General features: G+C 52.0%; 1 protein-coding gene across 3 annotated transcripts; it reads right to left on the bottom strand.

The window, feature by feature from the left end:
- Nucleotides 1–2: 2 nt before the first annotated feature.
- TCOF1 (treacle ribosome biogenesis factor 1) lies at nucleotides 3–19,611 on the bottom strand. 3 transcript variants are annotated; one of them, XM_030957498.1, is made up of 18 exons: nucleotides 19,479–19,611; nucleotides 18,919–18,974; nucleotides 16,364–16,506; nucleotides 15,525–15,631; nucleotides 14,900–15,248; nucleotides 13,986–14,071; nucleotides 13,309–13,527; nucleotides 12,449–12,718; nucleotides 8,441–8,615; nucleotides 8,163–8,305; nucleotides 6,169–6,342; nucleotides 5,530–5,761; nucleotides 5,227–5,315; nucleotides 4,304–4,532; nucleotides 2,683–3,297; nucleotides 1,524–1,621; nucleotides 990–1,026; nucleotides 3–538 (listed from the first exon to the last, which is right to left on the bottom strand). In XM_030957498.1, exons 1-17 carry the CDS (start codon nucleotides 19,587–19,589, stop codon nucleotides 994–996), a joined length of 3,129 nt encoding a protein of 1,042 aa, XP_030813358.1. In that variant the 5' UTR covers nucleotides 19,590–19,611; the 3' UTR covers nucleotides 3–538; nucleotides 990–993. The 3 variants fall into 3 exon arrangements, with proteins under 3 accessions (XP_030813358.1, XP_030813356.1, XP_030813359.1); XM_030957496.1 differs by having other exon boundaries at nucleotides 3–1,026; XM_030957499.1 differs by having other exon boundaries at nucleotides 3–1,026; nucleotides 5,227–5,312.
- Between the last annotated feature and the right edge of the window lie 319 nt (nucleotides 19,612–19,930).

The raw sequence follows: 19,930 nt of genomic DNA, 5'->3' as shown, positions 1-19,930 counted from the left end.
GAAAAATCTGTTTGTTGTTTTTTTATTTTGTATTTCATAAAAAAAACAACACAAAAACCGACTCTGCCTTGGCTGAGAACAGCTGCTGGACACAACTGTTCAGTGCAACTCCAGGGACATGATAATCACCGATGTCAGTGTTAGAGTAAAAAGGAAACTCGAGAGCTTTCTTTGTAGTAGCAAAAGGACTGACACCACAAGTCACAGGAGAAGGGGAAAAAAGGTAAAAGTTTTTCTCAAAAATATAGCTCTGTGGTAAGAGAGAGGGATGGCTGGGTGTCAACAAGGGGAAAAGCAGTTTATGCTCTGCTCTGATCAAACTGCCTCCTCCACTTCCATTCCATTTGGAGGGACTATAAACACATCTCTGAGCCTCAGCAGGGCAGGAGGAGGCAGAAAGTTACACAGCTGTTCTAAAAGTCACAGTTAAATTATAAATTACTATTTTAAAAAAAGTTGGAATTCTCCAGGTGAGCTTCCTTTTCCTCTCTTCTGTTTGATCTTCACCCATAAATCTTTAATCACAGGAATGCGGTACCTTTGGGGAGAGGAGTTAAAAGTTAGGGATGGGGAGGAGGAGAGCAGCCTTAGAGCTGAGCAGAGCGTGGGCAAAGGCATCTGGTCCACTTGCAGGTGGCTACAACATCACCATCTAATCCCATCACTTTTCCAAGCTCCCTGGGGTCAGCAGGGACAGACAGACACTGCCAGAGGCCACTCATCTCTGCTGTGACAGAGGTCAGCAACACCCAGGCTGGACATCTCAGCAGCTAAAGAGTTGAGGTCAGACACATCCAGAGAAGCCAGCACATGGCTGCACGGCATTCCTCACACTGCTCCACTCCCTGGCCCTCTGATCCAGGGCCAGGCTAGCTCAGGGAGCTCTCAGAGGGCTCTTTCTGTCTTCCCAAATCTGGCCCAGGAGTTCTGAATGTGGCCAAGGTGACGCCGCTCAGGGTGCCCATGGCCCGTCCCCACAGGCCATGTACCTTCTCACAATCCTTCAGGCTCAGCTTCTTTCTTCTTCTAAAACGCAAAGGGGAGAAAATACATCAGTATCATTTGCACCACAGACATGAAGGACGCAGCAAAGCCAGAGAGGCTTCATGGACATGTCCCTGTAGAGGTGGCAGCCACCACAAGGAACATTCTGTAGTCTCCCTCTGACACCCCTTCAAGCCCTTGGGATGGGATGCAGAAGTCTACCAAGCCCTCAGGAACTCCAGATTCTGCTGAGAATGAGATGAGCAGGCAGCTGGAGAGCAGCACTTGCTCCTTGGACAGGACACAGTCCTTTGCCACCAAAGGGTCCCTGGGTTTGAGCATTCCAGGGAGAGGAATCTCCTAGGGCAGCAATACAGGAACAAGGCCTTTGAGTCACTCCAACCCCAACCAAAGGTCAGGGTGTCTCCAGACTGGCCACAGTGAACTGTAGGCTTCCCTGCACTGCCAGCAAGGCCAGGACATGGCTCTGTTCCTTCTCCAGCTAGGATGAGTACCACAGCCCAGGGTGTGACACATACCTTCTTCTTCTTCTTGTGAACCTCAGCAGAGTCATCTGCTACAGGTGCCCCTTCCAAAGATGCTTTTTTGCTCTTCTTTTCTTTTCCAGTCTTCTTTTCTAGGAGTGGGAAAGAAAAGCCAACTAAGAGAGGGACTCTGGTATTGTCAGCCTCTGAGAGGGAGCACAGACTGGTAGGAGCATCTCCAGTAAATTTCCATCACATCCAGACCTGAGCAAGATTTCCAGAGCAGGAATTGGGTGAAGGCAGAGCTCTACCCACAGGGAGCTGCACCCAGGGATGTTTCCCTAATACCCCTGAGCCAGAGCAGCTTGATCCCACCATCCGTGTACACACATGGGTGGAATTACACAGAATTCCCTTCTTTCCACCTCCTGCTGCCCACCTGCTCCAAGGAACTGCTTCAGGGCTGGAGTAGATGGGCACATGGCAGAAATGAGAGCCAGGGGAGCTGCTGACACAGGGTGGACATGAGGTTCAGCTCAGCACAACTGCTCAAGAGGCTCCTCTCATCCCTGTTAAACAGCTCACATAGGAGCCAATTGACAAGTCTGTCTCCTCCAAAAATAAGGGCTGTGTTTCAGCAGAACAGAAACACCATCAGACCTGGCCCAGCCAATTCACATCCCCTCTCCCTATTTTTCTTTTTCTTTCTTTTTTTTCTTTTCTTTCTACAGAGCACAAACCCAGCTCTGATTTGCAAATACAGGCTGCACTGTAAAGAAAAAAAAATGGCCTTTGGATTAGGGCAGACAGCAGGCCACTACAGAACAAGCTGTAGAAGGGTCAGAAGTGACAGGACAAGAGGAAATAGCCTGCAGTTGAGCCAGGGCAAGTTTAAGATGAGTATTAGGAAAGAATTCTTCACTAAAAGGGTTGTTGAAACACTAGAACAAGCTGTGGTCACCAATCCTGGAGGCATTTAAAAGATGTGTAGATATGGTATGTGGGGACATGGTTTGGGGATGGGCCTGGGTTAATGGCTGGACTTGATGATCTTGAGAGACCTTTTTCAAGCCACATGACTGATTCCACAAGGGAAGCAGCCAAGGAGAAAGCCAATGGGAAAGTGGGTGCTATTTGCAAGGCCTTGCAGAGGCTGACAGTGCATGAGCTGCAAGAACCTATTGCAAACTAGGCCCCAAGTGTAGATGCTTACTTTTAGCTGATTTTTTCTTTTCCTTGCTGCCTGCCACCTTGTCCAGGTCACCATCTGCTTTCTTCTTTTTCTTCTTGGGTGCTTCTTCATTAGCCTGCCCTTTCCGTTTCTTCTCCTTGGGCTGCCCCACAGCCGCATCCTCTCCCGTCAGCTTCCGCTTCTGAGACGTTTTCTGCTTCTTGTTCTCTTTGTCTTTGCTCTTGGATGTTTTCACAGCCTCGTCTGCTGTGGAGGATGGTTTCTTTTTCTCCTTTTCTTTTTTCTCCTTTTTCTCCTTTTCTTTTTTCTCCTTTTTCTCCTTTTCTTTTTTCTCCTTTTTCTTCTTCTTCTTCACTTCCAAGCCCTCTGCTGTCTGCACTGCAGGGACTTCAGCAGCAGTGGTGACCTCAGTTTCACTCCCTGAGCTTGGCTGCTGCGGCTGTGGGACGGAGGGCAGGGCATGTGATGATGCTGGGGTCACTTGCACCCCTGTTGCCCCAAAATTGTTCTCTTTCATTGCCAGGGTTTTCTTCAGTGAGGAAGCTTTGAGGCTGGCATGACCTGGTTCTGTTTTTCCTGCCACCTTCTCTTTGCTGGAGGCTTGTGTAGCTTCCTGCCCTGAAGGGTGGTTGTTTTCTGCAGAAACAGACAAAAAGAGAGAAACTCAGGGAGCATTCATTACACAGACTAGTCGCAGGGGGATGGAAATATGCATTTGAAGAGGAGCATCCAGTTCTTCTCCCCCAAAAAAGCTAAACTTGTTGGCATCTGTAGCAGTCAGAGAAAGATGCCTCAGCCTGAAGTGGGTGACAACAGCCACAAGAGCTTTGGCTGTTTGACAAGATGGTGAGCATAGATGGAGCAGTCCTTCCCCAAGACACCATCCCCAGTGAGCTGGGGACTTCCCAAGGTGGTGGGGGTCTCCACACTGCCTCCTGCAATCACCACCAGTGGCCAAGCCCAGAGCCCCTGGGCCCTCCTGAGCCTCTATATAGATAGCTCGGTCTTCCTCAACAGCCCTTTGCACAATTTCATGACGTGCCCATGGGACCAACAGACCCATCTGAACTTCTAGAGCAGGCCAGAGTTCACCTGAAGGTGCCAGGGTCACACCAGAGCAGAAGCAGCTTTCAGCTCCAAGTTTTCCAATTTGCCAACAAACCAGGGAAATGGTGGGACATTCTGTTTCTCCACAGGTCTTCTCACTTGCTTCCTCTCCTCTGCAGAGACCACACAGCCCAAGGGGAGGGTTGAATACCAGCAGATGTTCTTCAGGCAGTGTTTGAGCCTTCCACAGAAGCCAGCAATGCAGTGTGCACTGGCTCCAGGGAGAGCCCTACCTGCTCCTGTTCATTACTGTGGTTAAAGCTGGAAGAGGCAAAGGCACTGAGCCTTGGAGGCAGCCAGCACAAGCAGGCTGTTGAGGGAGAGAGCTGTGCTGTGGCCAGGGAAGCCAGCAGACGGCAGCAGAGCTCCATGCTGTGGTTCCATGGCAGAGACACACTGGGAACAGGGCCCACCCTCCCCAGTGCCACCCCCCTGTGCCAGCACAGCTTTGCTCCAGGGCCAAGCAAATTCCCAACCTTGCCAAAGGAGACCTGCAATATTCCGTGGGATTTAGTACAATACAACAGAGACCCACCTGCTTTGTGGTTTGCAGCCACCTGGTTGTCATCTGTGTCAGAGTCACTGCTGTCGCTGCTTGAGCTGTTGGCCATGGCTGCTTTCAGGGAGCCCTTGGCGAGGGAGTTTGCAGCACTCACAGCTCCCTTCCCTGGCCCCACCTCACCCCCAGGCTGGGGGAGAACCGTCTTTGGTGCATGGGGTGTTACTGGGGTCTTGGAGAGGACTGGGTAGCCTGTGAGGAGGGACTGAAACAGCACAGACACACTGAGGAGTCACAGAGGGCAGCCTCCCACACACCAGACATGCAGCTCTGTCTCTGCTGCTATTATCCTCATACTTCAAGTGAAGGGCCCACTTCTGGTCACCTGTGGAGCCAGCTCTGAGAGCCCAGGGCTAGCAGGAGAGGGGCCAGCAGTGACAGACACCAGCTCAGCCAGAGGTTCTCCTTTGTTCTCGCCCAGCAAGGCAGGCAGGCTGGGGGAGGCTCCTGGCCTGCACCCACCCACACTTAATGCACTGCAGATGTGCTGCACGCCCTGCACGTTACTGACAAAGGCAATTTCATGGCTTGGACACAGCTTAAGTTACAAACTAAAGTGGGGGAAAAAAATCCCTGCTGCTATTGGCACTGTGCACCAGTTCTGGTTTAACCCTTGCAAGGCACCATATCCTGCTGTCTCTTCTCCCAGGGAAGGCACCATGAACCCTGGACCCAAGGCCTGGCTGCCTGGGGAAGCATTCCAGGTTCAAAAGCTCCTCTCTCTCTCTCTCTCTCTCTGCCAAAAGGTCTTGCTCACACCACTGCACTGGGGAACCCCCACTTCCCTGCTGGCAAACCCACCCAGCACCCCGTCTGCTATGGCTGAGAACTGAGGCTCTCAGTCCTACTTAGGAACCAGCTGCAAGACCCCAGAGGACCCAGCCTGCTCAATACCATACCTGTGATGCTGCATCCTCCTCCTCCTCACTGGACTCTGAGGAGGAGCTGTGGGCTGGTTGCGTCCCTCCTGGTTTCTGTAGGGAGCCTGCTGGAAGAGCAGAGTTCCTCCTGTTAAACCACGGCTGCCTGGGGCTGAGCTCACCTTCCCAGCACAGGCACTGCCACCAAAAGCCTTTCTGCCTCCAAAAAAAGGGGAGTGCTCTGCCAGGCTGGAGAGGAGGAATGCCTCTCCAACCACTGCCAACCTGCCATGGCTGTCCCCATCCCAGCAGCACCGAGAGCATCTTCTGGAGAGAACTGACCAGGTTTGGAAGAGTCCTTGGGTGTCTCCTCCTCGTCACTGTCAGAGGAAATGCTGCTGTCTGAGGTGTGCTCTGCATGAGTGGGTGGCACAGCCTGGCTTGGGTGGGTGTCCTGTCCTGGCTGCAGGCCTGGCTGCCTTGCCTTGGCAGTGGAACTTCCTGGGATGGCAGTGCTGGCAGGAGGAGCTTTTCCCACTGGAACCGTTTGCTTTTGGCTAGAAGCAGCAGGGACCTATGGAGAGGGAGATGAAATAGATCTGAAGGAGGAATAACTAACTGCTCACATCCATGAATTATAAGCAGCAGCCCAGAGTAGATGGGCTTGGAGCACCTTGGCCCTTCCTCAGCTGTACTGCTGCAGTTTGTGTCACAGTCAGCCCAAGCCAAGCAGACAACTGCTATCACAAAAGGAAAGAAGCAGCCAGCCAGCTGGGAGCCAGGAACAGCAAAGGTACCAGGGCTGCCCTCTGCTCCTCTGCCTCATGTCACAGCAGGATCACTCTGGTCAGGATAGGGCAGCCCCTCTCTCCTGGCTTCAGGAACACATCCCTCAGCTGGGGATGTGGCACCAGCCCCAGGCAGACCCATCTTCTCCCTCTCCCCAGGAAAGCTCCCCACCTTGGTCTCCTCCATCATTACCTTTCCTGCCAGCATGTTGTGCTCTGAGGCATCAGTGTTTGAGCTCTCAGACACTCTGCTCACGGCAGGGACAGCAGGGGTTTTTGTTCTCTTCCCTGAAGGCAGGCTGGCATTTGCCTTTGCAGCCACCATGCTTGAAACTGCAGTTACTTTGACATTCTGCTGGGACAGACTCTAAAAGAGATGAAAAAGAAAATCAGGACAGAGCAAACTTGGAGGGAAAAGATACAGAGGCATACACCAATCCAGCACCAACTCCAAAGCCTTTCCATCATTTTCAGCACAGCACCAAGACCTTTTGTTTTTTAATTCTCTCCTTTACAAACCAGATCTACCTCCCATGAGCCTCTGAGCAAGGCCTCTGGCACAGCCAGGAGCAGAAATGAGGGCCAGCACCCCAAAAGCATTATCTCAGTGCCCCAAAGGCACCTACCCTGAGGGCAGGCAGGGGAAATGTGCTGTGCTTGCAGGCTGTGAATCCCTACCCACTGCAGCACCAGCAAGTCTGCAGCTGTAAACCTTTGCAGAGAGGGCACTTGGACTCCCTGATGTCTTTTACACTCTAAAAATCACACACCAAGAGTTAATTGGCAACAGAGATAAACAAAGACACCAACCACAGGGAAAATCTGCCTCCAGGTCCACAAGCCAAAAGACAGACTAGGGGTCAAATTAACAAGAGCAATTTTGTTGCCTCACATTTAAAACCTCCCATCAAACTTACCATAAGAAGGGTTAAAAATAGAAAGGCCAGGGGCATGGAAACCAGGCACTGAGGACAGGACCATGACACAAATGCCAGCAGAAGAGGGAGAAGGAGCCACGGGGGAGCACTCAGCCTGCTGGTTTGTGTTACTGACAAGGCTGTGTGAGCAGCTCTCCCCCCGCAGATCTGTGACAAGCTGGGCCTTTGTGGGCTGACATTTCCCCCACACATCATCTGCCTTGGGAAGGAGCAGGCCCCGCTCGCCGTGCAGCCCAGCGCGAGCTCTCGGCCCTCTCACACAAAGCTCAAGTTACAGCAACTGCATGATTGTATAAAACCCCAGGAATATAAACATGCTGTACTCAAGAACTGCTCAGGATGGCTGCCTGCCCATCAGCTGGAGGGAGACAGCCTTTCCACCAGCTACAGCCTCAGGCCAACATGGGGAAGGGTTTCCTGAGTGCTCATAATGTGCCCCTCCCAGCAAAGGCAAGTGTGGGGTATGAAGTGTGCTGGGCCACCAAGCCCTGGGCTCAGAACACCAGCCAGGCCACCACCATGTGGAACAGCAGCCATGCTCCTCAGCCAGTGGGGATTTTTAATGTGGTTTCCTGGGCTCAAACTGCAGCACAAATGCAGACACCCCCAGGATAGCTTCACACCAAGGCAGCTGTGGCCCCAGGGAGCTCAGCCACAGCTTTGTAGGACTGGCATGGAGACACAAAGAGAATCCAGTGGGAGAGCTGGGATCAGCTCCATGACACTCAGGGGTGCTCTCAGCACAGATATGGAGTAACCTTCCCTTCTCTCCATCTGAAAGGCAGCAGGACTGCTGTGCTACCCTCAGGCAGATCCTGCCATCCTCCCAAGGCTTGTGGAAAAGAAACCAAAAAACTTCAGAGGTCTGTGAGGAACCAGGCGATGGGTTGCCTTGGAGCTACATAGGTCATGGAAAGACTCTTCCTGGAAGGATTTGGCTGCTTTTCCAGCCTAAATTCCTGGAGCAGAGCAGAGGGGACAGAGTCCCAGGGAAAGCCTGGGCTTGTGTGTTTACTCACGTTCCTGTCAGAGCACTCACACTCTCCACTGCTCTCACACACTGCAGGATTGCTGTGGCTGAGACGTGCACCCAGAGCTGGGGTCAGCCAGACCCACAGCACAGCCAAGGAAACCTAATCCAGCCAAGGGGAGGCCGCTCTGCACTGCACCATGTGCACAACCACCACCTCCCAACTCCTGAGAGTGCAGCATTAAAGCCTACACAGCCAGTGGATCAGCAGCTCCTCACCTGGGAAGGAGGGACTATTTCATCCTCTGAATGTGAGTCCTCACTGGAATCATCACTGCTGTCCACAGCTGGAGGGGCTGTGGCCGGTGCTGAAGTTGGTGCCTTTTTCACGTTTGTTGGCTGGGGCACAGAATTGGTTTTCACTGCAGGAAAAGTGTAAGAGATTGTCACTGTGAGAAAGAATTGCACTCTGGGGCTGTCCAGAGCAGGAGCTGCTCCATGTGCAGGGGAGAGTATGAAACCCATAAGGATGCAGGTGAGGGATCCTGGCTACTTACCAGCTGCTGGAGGCTGTCCCTGTGCTGCAGGAGACTGCTCTTCACTGTCAGACGACTCACTGCTCCCACTTTCTGAAACCTGGCTTTTCAAGGTGCTGACCACTGCTTTTTCAGGCTGCCCAGCTTTAGCAGCCTGGCTCAGGTTTGGAATAGGCCTGGGCTGGTCTGATAACCTCTTAACAAAAAGGAAACACAGGCCCACAAGTGCAGTATTAGTACAGGTGTTGTTTAGCAGTTTAAGTGCAGTTTCAGCTTAGGTTGGGTTTTGTTTTACCCTAACAGAGCTGTTGCTAATATTCTCACCATTGTTGGTGTGTTATGAGTGGAAGGGGCTTCAGCCACTGCCTGGGCTGAGCTGCTGTAGATAGATCCCTCTGAATTTAGCAATTTCCTTCTGACAGAAAGCCCAAGCACATTTTACATGAACACACAGGCTAATAGTGCTTGTAAGCTTCTAAAAGCAATTCTTTCTTGAGACAGAGACACTGGCTGAGGACAGAAGAAGCACTGCAAATCCAAGACTCCCACTCCAAGGAAGCCATTTCAGCACAATCTAGCCACAGTTCAGGGAATCAGTAGGAGTTGGGAAGCTTTGGGCCATCACATTTGCAAGATTCAGAGACAGCATTGGAGCAGCTACAGCCCAGAGCTGCTGGAGAGCTCAGTGTAGACACAGGGCTGACACAAGGCTTGGGAACACAGGGCAGGCAGAGACAGAGTGCAACTCAGCTTGGAAGCTGATTTGTCAATAGGTCTAAGAATTTAGAAATCTCCAGACAACAAAACACCTCTGACACTCACTTGGGCTGTGTCTTTCTGTAGCACCTGTGAACACCCAGATGTTCCAGGACAGACCACAAGCCACCTTTCCTGTTGTGTCAGTACCAGGAAGTCACAGTCACCCGTGCCCCAGATACACAACTGCCAGGTGAGACTCTCTCTCTCCCTGACTCCTCTCCAAGGGCTGCAGATCCCCCTCCTGCACACTGAAGGTCAGTGGTGGCAGAGGAGAGGAAGTGCTTGTGGAATGATCTGGGAATTTCCCCCCCTGCAGATCCTCCCCAGGCTGGCAGTGCTCTGCACCCGCTCATTTACTCCACTCATGGCTCATCTCCGGGCTGCTCTGCCAAGGAGTACATTGTGCTTGCCAGGGCAGGGAGGCCCTGTGCACCCTGCATGTGATGCCAGCCTGCTTTGGTGCTCCATGAGAGATTCCTGCCCGGCTGCACCATCCCTGCTATGCTGCTAATGCAGTGATATCCCCACAGCCCACAGCAGAGAGTACCAGTGTAGCCTTTTGGGAAGACCAGTCCTACTGTGCTTCCTGGCACAGCCCTGCCATGGGCTGCCATTGGGGCACTGTTTATCATCTCCGAGCCAAACACTAAACAGACAACAGCATCTGCATGTTTATCCCATTACAGAACAGCTCTCTGAACGAGCCAAGCACATTTTGACTCTGCTTAGAGAAACAGAAACCTCCACAAGTGCTTGGGAAGGGGAGACCGCAAACCTCACTTCTCTGTTTTGTTTTGATACCAGTGAGTCACAATCTCCAGGAGAGAGGCCAGCTTTGCAATGCTGAAGAGACACAAGTACTTGAAGCAGTCAGAAGAATTCACACACACTGCTCTGAACGTGCTAACTCCTCTCTGCTGTTCTGAACACTGCTGTGCAAGGGAAGAGTTTACCAAGATTAGAGCCTACTGAGTTTTAAGTGCTTCATAGCAATGGTCTGGCTTCTCCCTCTATGTGGATGCACAGTACAGGGCTGCTCCACTTCCTAACTTAGCAATGGAGTGGGAAAGAGCTGCCACGCAGGGGCATCATAACACACAGAAAGAACATAACAGAAACCACCATAAGGTTTACACAGCCTCAGAACTTTCTGGGAGGCAGCCAAGGTACATCCATCCACATCAAATGGATGACAGTCTCAGGTGGGATCTGGCCAACAGCACAGCCAAGTTGCATCCAGGGAGCAGGTAAACCAGGCAGAGAGCTCCTGACAGCTTGAGAGTCACAGGTACTGAAGTAACTCAGAGAGGAGGAAAATAACTCAAGAGGAAATCATTTTTCCTGCTCCCTCTCCAGCCCCCAAAGCAGGAGCTGCCTGTGGCTCAGTGAGTGTGATGACTCAGCTCCCTCACAACCCATCTGCCACTCGCTGGGTCCATTTGCATCCTGCAGCGCTGCATGACAAGAGGAGGAACAACACTGAGCCACGTGTGCCCAGCACGTTGTAAAATCACACTCCAGCACTGCCTGTGTGAGCACTGCCTGTACCAGCACTGGGACCAGCACCTCAGCTGTGTCACAGCCCAGCCAAGGGGCAACTGCCACCTGCACAGGAGGGGGAACAGCGTTCAAGAAGGAAAAGAGACCCTCTGTCTCTTGGGAGATTTGGCCTCTCCCCATGCAGCCGGCAGTCCAAGATTAAAAGTTGCTGGCACAACTTCTGTCAGCACAACCCACGCGGGTTTTCCTGGGATGCTCAAGGAAGACACGGGTTCCCAACACATGGATGCACGTGTACCTCACACCCACTCCTTGTAAACAGAAGCCAAAGCCTGTCTATAGAGGGCTCAAGTGCCACCTTTGGCTCAAAACACTCAGGAAAGAAGCAGCAGAGCAAAATTAGCAGTTCCAAAAGAAAAGCAGCTCACAGCATCTTTAAGATCAGACTGTCCCCCATCACTACCCTGTCCCCCCAAAATATGCAAACACCTTGTCAACTTCTTCGACTAAATATTCCTGAGTCTTCAGGGGTAAACATACCAATTAAGCAGTTCAATTTAGGCATGATGTTCATTTTAATTGTGCTAATCCACCCCCACAGGGAAAGATGAAGCAGCTTCCAACGCTCTGTATCTGTTTGGATCTTGCACAGAAGCCAGAGGAAGTTGCAGGATACAGTAAGTCAGTGGTTAGCATATGCCCAAGTAGCAGATGGTGAGGAATGAGCTAAGAAGAGTTTGACTGGGAGGACAGGACTGTGGACACAGCTAAGCCCAATGGTTTATGTTCAGGCTTCACTCGTAGTCCCTGTCTGTAGGCTACTAACAAGGGAAGGAACAGCCTGCATAGCAAAAATAGAGCTCCCTTGATGACAGGCTCTTCCTTGCTGACCCTGGCTGTGGAGGGGTACATGTCAGTTTGCAAGAGGGAAGATGCTGAAGTGGTTAAATCAGCAGGTAAAACTTGCTGTTGAAAGCTTCACAGAATCAACACTGAAGGACACAAACCTACCCCAGCACAGAAACCCTGCTAAAATGGACAAATCTCAACGGTTTTACAGTGAGACCTCATGGCACAGCCATCAAATAGCTGCTCCTGACACCTAGAGCTGAATCCTCACATATAATCAATCATGCAGGAAGAGAGCAGCACAGAGCCAACTGTGAGAGAAACATCCCCCTCCACCCACCTTAGCAGACCAAGGCTATGAAGACAAAAATGCAGAGCCTTGCTGGCTCCTGCCTGTCAATAGTCAAAGGACGTGTTGACAAAGAGCCTCCCTGCAAGGACACGTGAGGCTCTACCCCCAGCTTCCCTTCCTCCCTTGCAGACAGTAAGGCTGCATCTCCTGAAGACTGCTTTCAGGGCACTTTCTGAAGGCCCCTGCAGCTCAGACTTGAGGCAGAAGGTCTCAGTACAATGTGCCTAGGGATGCTCTCAGAAAGGGATTTGCAGCCCTTTGAGTTTAGCCACCTGAGTCCATTGTGAGCTCCCAGTCCTTCTCCTTTGGTTTGAGAACTCTGACCAAACCCCACAGGAGAGCCAAGACCAAGATTCCTGTGACCCTGCACACAAGGCCACTCCAGAGGGGCAGGAGTGAATAGCTGGTATCAAACCATTTGCCTCCCACCTCCTCTGGTACAACTGGTGTGAGAAGAGTGAGGCTGTACTTGCAGAAACAAGGTACACAAGATCAGTGGCAGCATTTAAGGGATAAACACTTGTCTTGCATACTCCATGCCTTGGCACTGGGCTGAATGCAGCACCTACCTTCTGGCTGATGGGCACAGGGAGCTCCTCCTCTTCACTGGCTGACGAGGCAGAGCTCTCCACTGGCTTTATACTTTCAGCAGGCTTCGTAGGAGCAGCAGTCTTTCCCAGTGAGGCTTTAACCTGCTTGGGCACTGTTGGTTTTGGTGCTGCCTTCCCTTGGGACACTGGAAGTGTTTTTGCTGGAGATGCTTTGACAGAGAGTGATGCTGCTGGTGTAGGTTTCACTGGGGATAGGATGGCCTGGGAGGATTTTGGAGGTGGCTTTGTCTAGACAAGATATGAACAGGGCAAAATAAGGCAAATCCCACTGCAGCATAATTCATTTGCTCAGACTATAATCAAGGGAAGAAATTTCAGAGCCCCCCAGGAAAGGCAAATCCTGAAGGAAGATTAGTGACTGGCAGGACACAAGGAATTCTTTCATCTGGCTCTCCTCATCAGTCTGTTGCTACTACCAGTCCCCCCCAGTGAGGTACAAGGCAGCACTTTGCACTCTCCCCACTAGGGAAGCTGAGCTGCACTACAGTTTGACAAATTAGACACTATTTATTGCAATTTATACCTGAGAAGCAAATTCCACCATGTTAATTTGCCTCTTCAGGTGGGAAAAGAATCACTGTTTTTTTTTTCTTTTAAAAGTACTGATGGATTTTTCTAAGAAAGGCACAATGGGTTGATTAAAGCTCAGAGCAAAGACACGGAGGTGCCTTTTAACACCTCACGCCTCCTTCCTCCCACCCCCAACATGACTTTGCTACACACTACATGCATTTACAAAATTTTCTTTTCACTGCAGTTCCTAGCCCTGAGAGGCATGCAAGGAGAGGGAGGATCTCAGAGACAGGCACTTGGGTTACCAATGGACGTTTTTCATCTTCACTGTCTGAGGAGCTGCTGCTCTCTGTTGTGTCACTGGGCTGTGCAGCCCTGGGAGCTGCTGTTGATGCTGGTTTGGCCTGGCTTGCTGCCAGGGCTGTTTGCTTCACTGCACTCTTCTTCAGGGACACTGAAGCAGCAGCAGGTGCACTTTTCACAGGTGCTGCATTAGACCGCACTGTTTTCACAGCTGGCTTGGCCTGGGAACAGGGGAAACAAAAGGGAACAGGAGAATCAGGTAACACCTTGGAAGAAAATAGTTGAAAGCTCTAACTGCATGGAATCTGTATTAAAGCCAGCTACCTTGCTAATTCTGACCAGGACAGGCTTTTTCAGACCCATGAGCCGTGGCTTATCTGAAGCAAGTCACTTTCTCCATGGACTGCCTGACTACATCCATCAAATTGCATACTAATCACCTCCTACAGATCCAAGGATCTCCCTCAGCCTCAGGCACTAGAAAAAACTGGAATAGAATGGTTGATGTCGGCAGGGTTTAGTGGGGCTCTCAGCCACATGGCATATGCTCTGGTCTTGGGGATCTCAAACACCCAAGGGAAGGGATGCTGTCAGAATACAACACTGCAGCATTTCCTCTCTTCTTCAAAAGAAGGGAAATGATTTCCTAGGGACAAAGAATCCATGCTGGAGAGGTTACCTGGATGGCTGGAATTACCAGTTCCTCTTCAGAGGATGTGTCCTCACTTGATTCCTCACTGCTGCTCTCAGCCCCAGCTGCCAGCTCTGAAACACAACGAGGAGATGTCACAGCTGCTGCCTGCTCTGGGCCCCCAGAGTGTGATGCTAATGTGGCTTTTGAAGTCAGGGAAGCAAAACGAGCCACAGAGAGGGCTAAGGGGATTTGCAGGAAAGGGGACCTAGCCTTGCTGAAAACATCAATAGCCTGCTGGGAACAGCTTCTCCAGACAAATGCTGGCCCACAAACAGCTCTCCTCAAGTGCAGGTAGAGATGGGAAACGATTCCTGGCCCCCCTCTGACACTATGGGGTGCTGCCCAGCCACACACAGCTCCCTGCAGGGGCACCCAGCCTGGCTGGGCCTCCTCTGGATAAGAGCCAAGAGGAGGATCATTTCCAGAACTTCAATGATCTATTTCTCACCCTCCTCCTCCAACACACACAGACACACTTCAAAGCATTTAAAGATTTCCCTGAAGACTTCAAACCCCAAAACGAATCACTTTGCAATTGGGAATAAAGAGAAAACACTGGAGGGCCTTTCCATAAAGCTGAAAATATCAGCAGCATTAGCACTGCACCTCCTCCGGACATGCTACACTGTTAGCCCCAACCCCTGGGTACGTGCTGGGTGCTGCCAGACATCTTAGCACAGGATCTGCTGCTTGAAATGGGAGCAAGCACGCTGCATCCATCCCACGGAGCTTCAGAGCTGGCTGCTTTGCAATGTTCTAGCAGCCTCCCCAAGGAACAAGCATCACTCTGAGCTTTCCAGCAAGGGAGCTGAAAGGAACAAGCTGAAGGCACGTCTCTGATCCAATCTGCAGCAGAGCTGGAGCTCACACACATCTACACCACCCTGCAGGCTCCTTACCCGCTTTGGGGGCTGGGGCCTTCGCAGTCGGCGTCTCCTCTTCCTCCTCGCTCTCGGATGAGGAGCCACTGCTGCTGCTGGAACCTTCTGGTGCTTTGGTTGGTACTGGAGCTTTGCTTTGTCCTACTTTGGCCACAGCTGCTGTGGCATGTCCAGGCTTCCCAGGACCAGGCAGTTTCTTGGCCTTGGCTGGGGATGGAGCTGCAGCTGGGGCGTTGGGCTGCTGCTTGTTGGAGAGCACAGTTCTGTCAGCAGCAGAGAGCCCCTCTGCTCTGCCTGCTGGGGCAGCAGCCTTGGGAGGAGAATGCAGGCAGTTGGCAGCTTTGCCACCCACCACAGCTGCTGTCACCTATGGGAAATAAAGGAACTTAGAAGGCTAAACACAGATGGGGAGCTAAACTGGAGACAATGTACCTGCAACAGCAATGTGGCAGCAAGGTAAGCCATAGAGCTCTTCAAGGCAGCATTTGGGGGACAAATATCTATGAAAAGGCTTATGGCAGCACAGGAGGGTCATTTAAACATGATTTCCACCCCAGGACACAATTCTACACATGCTGAGGAGTCTGGGACAGTCCTGGCCTCAGAGTACCACCAGCCTTCACAGCCAGGAGCGTTGCCTTACCGTCACTGCACCTTTCCCAGCCAGATCTTCCTCTTCCGACGAGGATTCATCTTCCTCACTGCTTTCTATATTCACTACCGAGTTCGTGGCCAGAGGAAGGCTGGCTGCTGCACAGGAGAGAGCCACAGAACAGCTGTGTGAGTGTGTGTCTCACACCAACACAGTTTCTGGTTTGCAGCAGGGCCCCAGCAGCAGGGCAGGGTCCCATCTGCACACCTGACCCAAGACCATTGCCACTGCTGTCCCCAAGACAGGCAGGTACTTTGCTCCTCCACCCCATCGCTCTCCCAGCCACCAAGACAGGGAATCTGTCAAGATCTGCACTTTTCTAAAGGCTGGTCTATAGCAGATCAGCCCAATCTGCCAAAATATATCAGACACAAGTTTTTGTTAGACTCTGCAAGCCAACACCTCCCACATCAGCTGCACCCAAGATCTATCCCCAACTCAGACAGAGGGCACTGGCCTTCCAAACCAACTATCAAGACCTTCCCTGACCCATGAAACAGGCCTGCCTTTGCTGGCCCAACACACACCTGGGACCAACTAGAAGGTGCTCCACAGTGGGCAGAAAGAGGTTCCCAAAGCTTCATCACCCAGCACAACACCCATCCCTCCCCAATGAATCATAGCAGGTTTTTTCTAGCTTCAGCAGACATCTGTGCTCCTCAGAAACTCCACATGAGAAGGGGGTGCTAAATTAGTTGTCCTATTTTTCTGTGAGCACAAACAAATAGCCATCACTTTACAAGCATTTTCTCCAGCCAAGCAAGCTGGGCTGTTCCTACACAAGTCTCCAATCCTACCCTGCCAACTCCAGGGAGATAAAAGGCTCCTACCATTTGCAGCTTTTGCCTTCTCTTTCTCATCCTCTTCTTTCTCTGAGCTCTCAGAGCTGCTCACGGGATCGGGAACTCTGATCTTTTCTGGGATCGCTGCCTCCTCATCACTCACATTTCTTCTCTTGGAATTTGGTGGAGTTCTATGGGAAGACAATAGGTGTCAAAATGGAGAAAAAATATCTTGAACAAATCAGAATATAATTATTCATTTACTCTCAGATCAGGCTCCAGCCTAAGAATAGGCAGTGTAATTTCTCTACAGAGGAATTCCTAAGGGGGTGGGAAATACTTCTCTAACCTCCAAGAGACATCTCCAGTCCTCAGTAAACTTCCAAGAACAACGTATTCCTGCAACACTCAGGTAAATACTAAACCTAGATGATTTTTCTGTGCCCTGAGCAGATTCCTTCTTACTTTAGCAGAGAAGTAAAAACATACACAGCCAGCTGGTGCTGGATAGAAGGCCTCCTACAGAACAAATTCCTTCTCCAGGGGCTACAGCCACAGCCTCAGAGTAAGTGCAGCCTCAGGGTTAGGGCAGATATCCCCAAAATACCAGGTCCTGGCATTCCAGAGGGCCAGGAGAAGCCAATCTAAAGGGTACAAAAGCCATTTGAACTTGGGCTCCCAAGTCAAAAGGAAAGTCAGGTTGCAGAGAAGTTTAAGAAAGGAAGTGGCTGGACCTACAGAAGATGTGTTAGAAAAAGAGGAGGAAAAGAACACCTAAGTATTAAACACTTAAGCTGCTCAATTGTGTTAAAACATTAAGCTGGAGAAAGATTCCTCCAGGCTCTAAATCCCATCTGTACCAGAAGAAATGATGTGGCTAAAGTTACCCATGTTTTCATTTGAGAATTAAAGAGAACACATTTGCTTTATTACAAGGAACACAGGGAACATCCTGGTGTGACTCACACATGCAATGCTTCTAAGCCCTAGGACACACAGTTATCAGAAGCAAATATCCTCACTTCTGGGCCAGTTTAGCCTGTTTTATTTGTTCATCTGTTTTAAAAACAGGATTAGTTAAACAATTTGATGAGTAAAGACTGTGCTTGGTGTCAGAGTGTTCTGGCAGCACAGCCGTAACAGCAAGTTTTGTGCAAGCAGGCTAAGCCAAAGGCACGTTTGCTCTTTGAAAGTCCTGTGACTATTCCAATAATCTTTTAATAAAGCAACAGGGCAGCCTACACAGGCAGCTCTGATCCTGCAACACCATCCTGATCCAGTGGCAGCTGACAGCACAGCACAGAGCGATGTGAGAATTTGTTGTGACCAGGAGCTCAGGGATGCCCTGTGAGGGGAAGGAATGGTGTCTGCCAGCACTGCCCCTGTGGCATTCTGGAATATCTGAGAATATCTGGCCTTGGTGAGAAGGGCAAGAGCCACAGGGTAGATGAAGGAAGGATATTTTTGGGCTAAAAGCCTATGAGCAACAGGATGTGATAAAGACAGCTCACTCACAGGAGCACTCCAGGATAAAGACAGTGGCCAACACATCCCTCATTTTCCCTCATTTTCATTCCCAACCAGGCAGACCAGGAATAACAGATGTCTTTGTGGGGCAAGACCAGAACAGAAGGGTGATGCTGAAGGAAGAGGAATTAAACCTGATGCAAATGCCCTGTCACCCCTCAAGTTTAAAAGCAACAGTGTCTGGGGGGGTTTGCTGCAGCAGGCAGGATAACCAGTACGTGGGAACGCCACCATCAGCACCCAGGAGAGCAACAATTTGTGAGAGGGAAGAACTGCAAACCCATTTCTAGGCTGCTACATCCTCATCTAGACCCAGCTTTTCTCCTGCTCAGGTATGGAGGACCAGAGCAAGGCACGAGGCACTGAGCAGAAAACACCTTTGAAAAAACTCTTCCCCAGGTTGCTGACATGGCCATGCTAAGGAGATCCTCACTCCAGAGCTCCCAACCCCACAGATTCCCCCAAACCCAGCACTGAGGCTGCCCCAGGCCTCACAGTGCTGCACTCAACATCCAACCAAGGCACAGGGTGGGTGCAAACAGCACAGATGGGAAGGCTCCCTGCTGCAGACCTTCAAAGGGGGGTTTGGAACATGTAAGGACTTGAAAGGACAGGCTGAAACCAAGAGACTTCCTCTGAGTCACATCATCTGTGATCTATGCCAAGGTTTAAGTCCGTGTAAGAGCTCTGGCATTTCAGCACCTGCTCAACTCCTCTGTTCTCGGGTCAATAATCCTGCAAAGCACGTGGCTTTAAAAAGAAAGTGAAACAGAACTGGAACAGATTTCTTACAGTAAAGCATGACTCTGAGCTCCACAACACTGCAGCATCAACCAGCACAAACAGCATCAGCTGCTCAAAACTAAAGTAACAACTTATCTCCAAGCATAAGCCTGAACATCTGAAACGAACTGCTGTGAAACCAGAGGTTAGGAGAAAGTTCTACTGAGCACAGTTATCACCAGAAATCCTCTGACAACACGGAATTCCAACAAATAAAAATCACACGTGCCATGCAGCCTAGACGTCAGCACAGTCTGCAATCTATTTGATACTCATTCCCTCCTGTGACTTACTTTTCCCAGTGGGTAAAGATGTCCTCGAGAGAGGTCGAGAGGGAAGGGAGCAATTTCTGTGAAAGCAGAGTGAACACCAGTCAAGCACGACCCAAATGCGACCCAATTTCGGGATGTGCCCACCGGACAGAACAGCGACCGCGGGGGCCCATCCAAACCTCCCCGGAAAACGGGACCGCGCTCCCGGCACACACCTCCCGGTGAATCCCTCCCACTCCCCGCCCCGCGTGTTTCCTCGGAGACCTCTCCCGGAGCCGCACGTGTCCGGGGAGCAGCAGCCCCGCTACCGGAGCCTCTACCGGGCGGGCTGCCAGCGTTCTCCCCGGCCGGCTCGGCCCGCGGGCTCCGGGAGCACCCGCCGGGTGCCGGGACACCACGTGCGTCCAGCACAGACCTGCCGGCCGGCGTGGAGCCGCGGGCCGGCGGCGTGCCCGGCACCCACGTGGCGCTGCCGGTGGTCGGTGAGGGCGCGAACCGGGACCGGGCCGTGCGGCCCCACCGAGGCCCGCACTCCGGGACCGCGCCCCCGCTGCCTCCCCCGCGGCTCGGGCGCCCGTTACCTGCCCGCTCTGCGCCTGCAGCTCCCGGGCGGCCCGCGCGAAGCCGCCGCGGAGCAGGTGCTGGTGGATGAGGGCGAGCAGCTCCCGCCCGCCGCCGCCGTCGGCGGCCATGGCGCGGCCCGCGTGCCGCGCCGGAGAGACGCCACTTCCGCTTCCGCCGCGCGGCCCCATGGGAAACGTAGTGCCAGGAGTGTGCGGGGGGCACCGCGTGTGGGGGGGACCCGGCGGGGAGCGGTTCTGTCACCTCACGGGGGGACGGTCTGTCGGCCCGGGGGGAAAGGGGGAGAAAGAAAGAGGAGATCACCCCATGGTGTCTCTCTCTCATGCCGCCCCGGTGGGAGATGGGGGAACGGAAGGGCGAGGGGGGGTTCGCCCCATGAGGTTCCCTCACACCCCATGAGGTTCCCTCACACCCCCTCGGCTGGCGACGGCGCCAGAGAAGGGCGGGGTCC

The sequence above is a fragment of the Camarhynchus parvulus genome, chromosome 13 (genome assembly GCF_901933205.1).
Source record: "Camarhynchus parvulus chromosome 13, STF_HiC, whole genome shotgun sequence".
Classification (NCBI taxonomy): Eukaryota; Metazoa; Chordata; class Aves; order Passeriformes; family Thraupidae; genus Camarhynchus; species Camarhynchus parvulus.
Note: the sequence above shows the minus strand (reverse complement) of the source record. Positions and strands in the feature narration are given on the sequence as shown.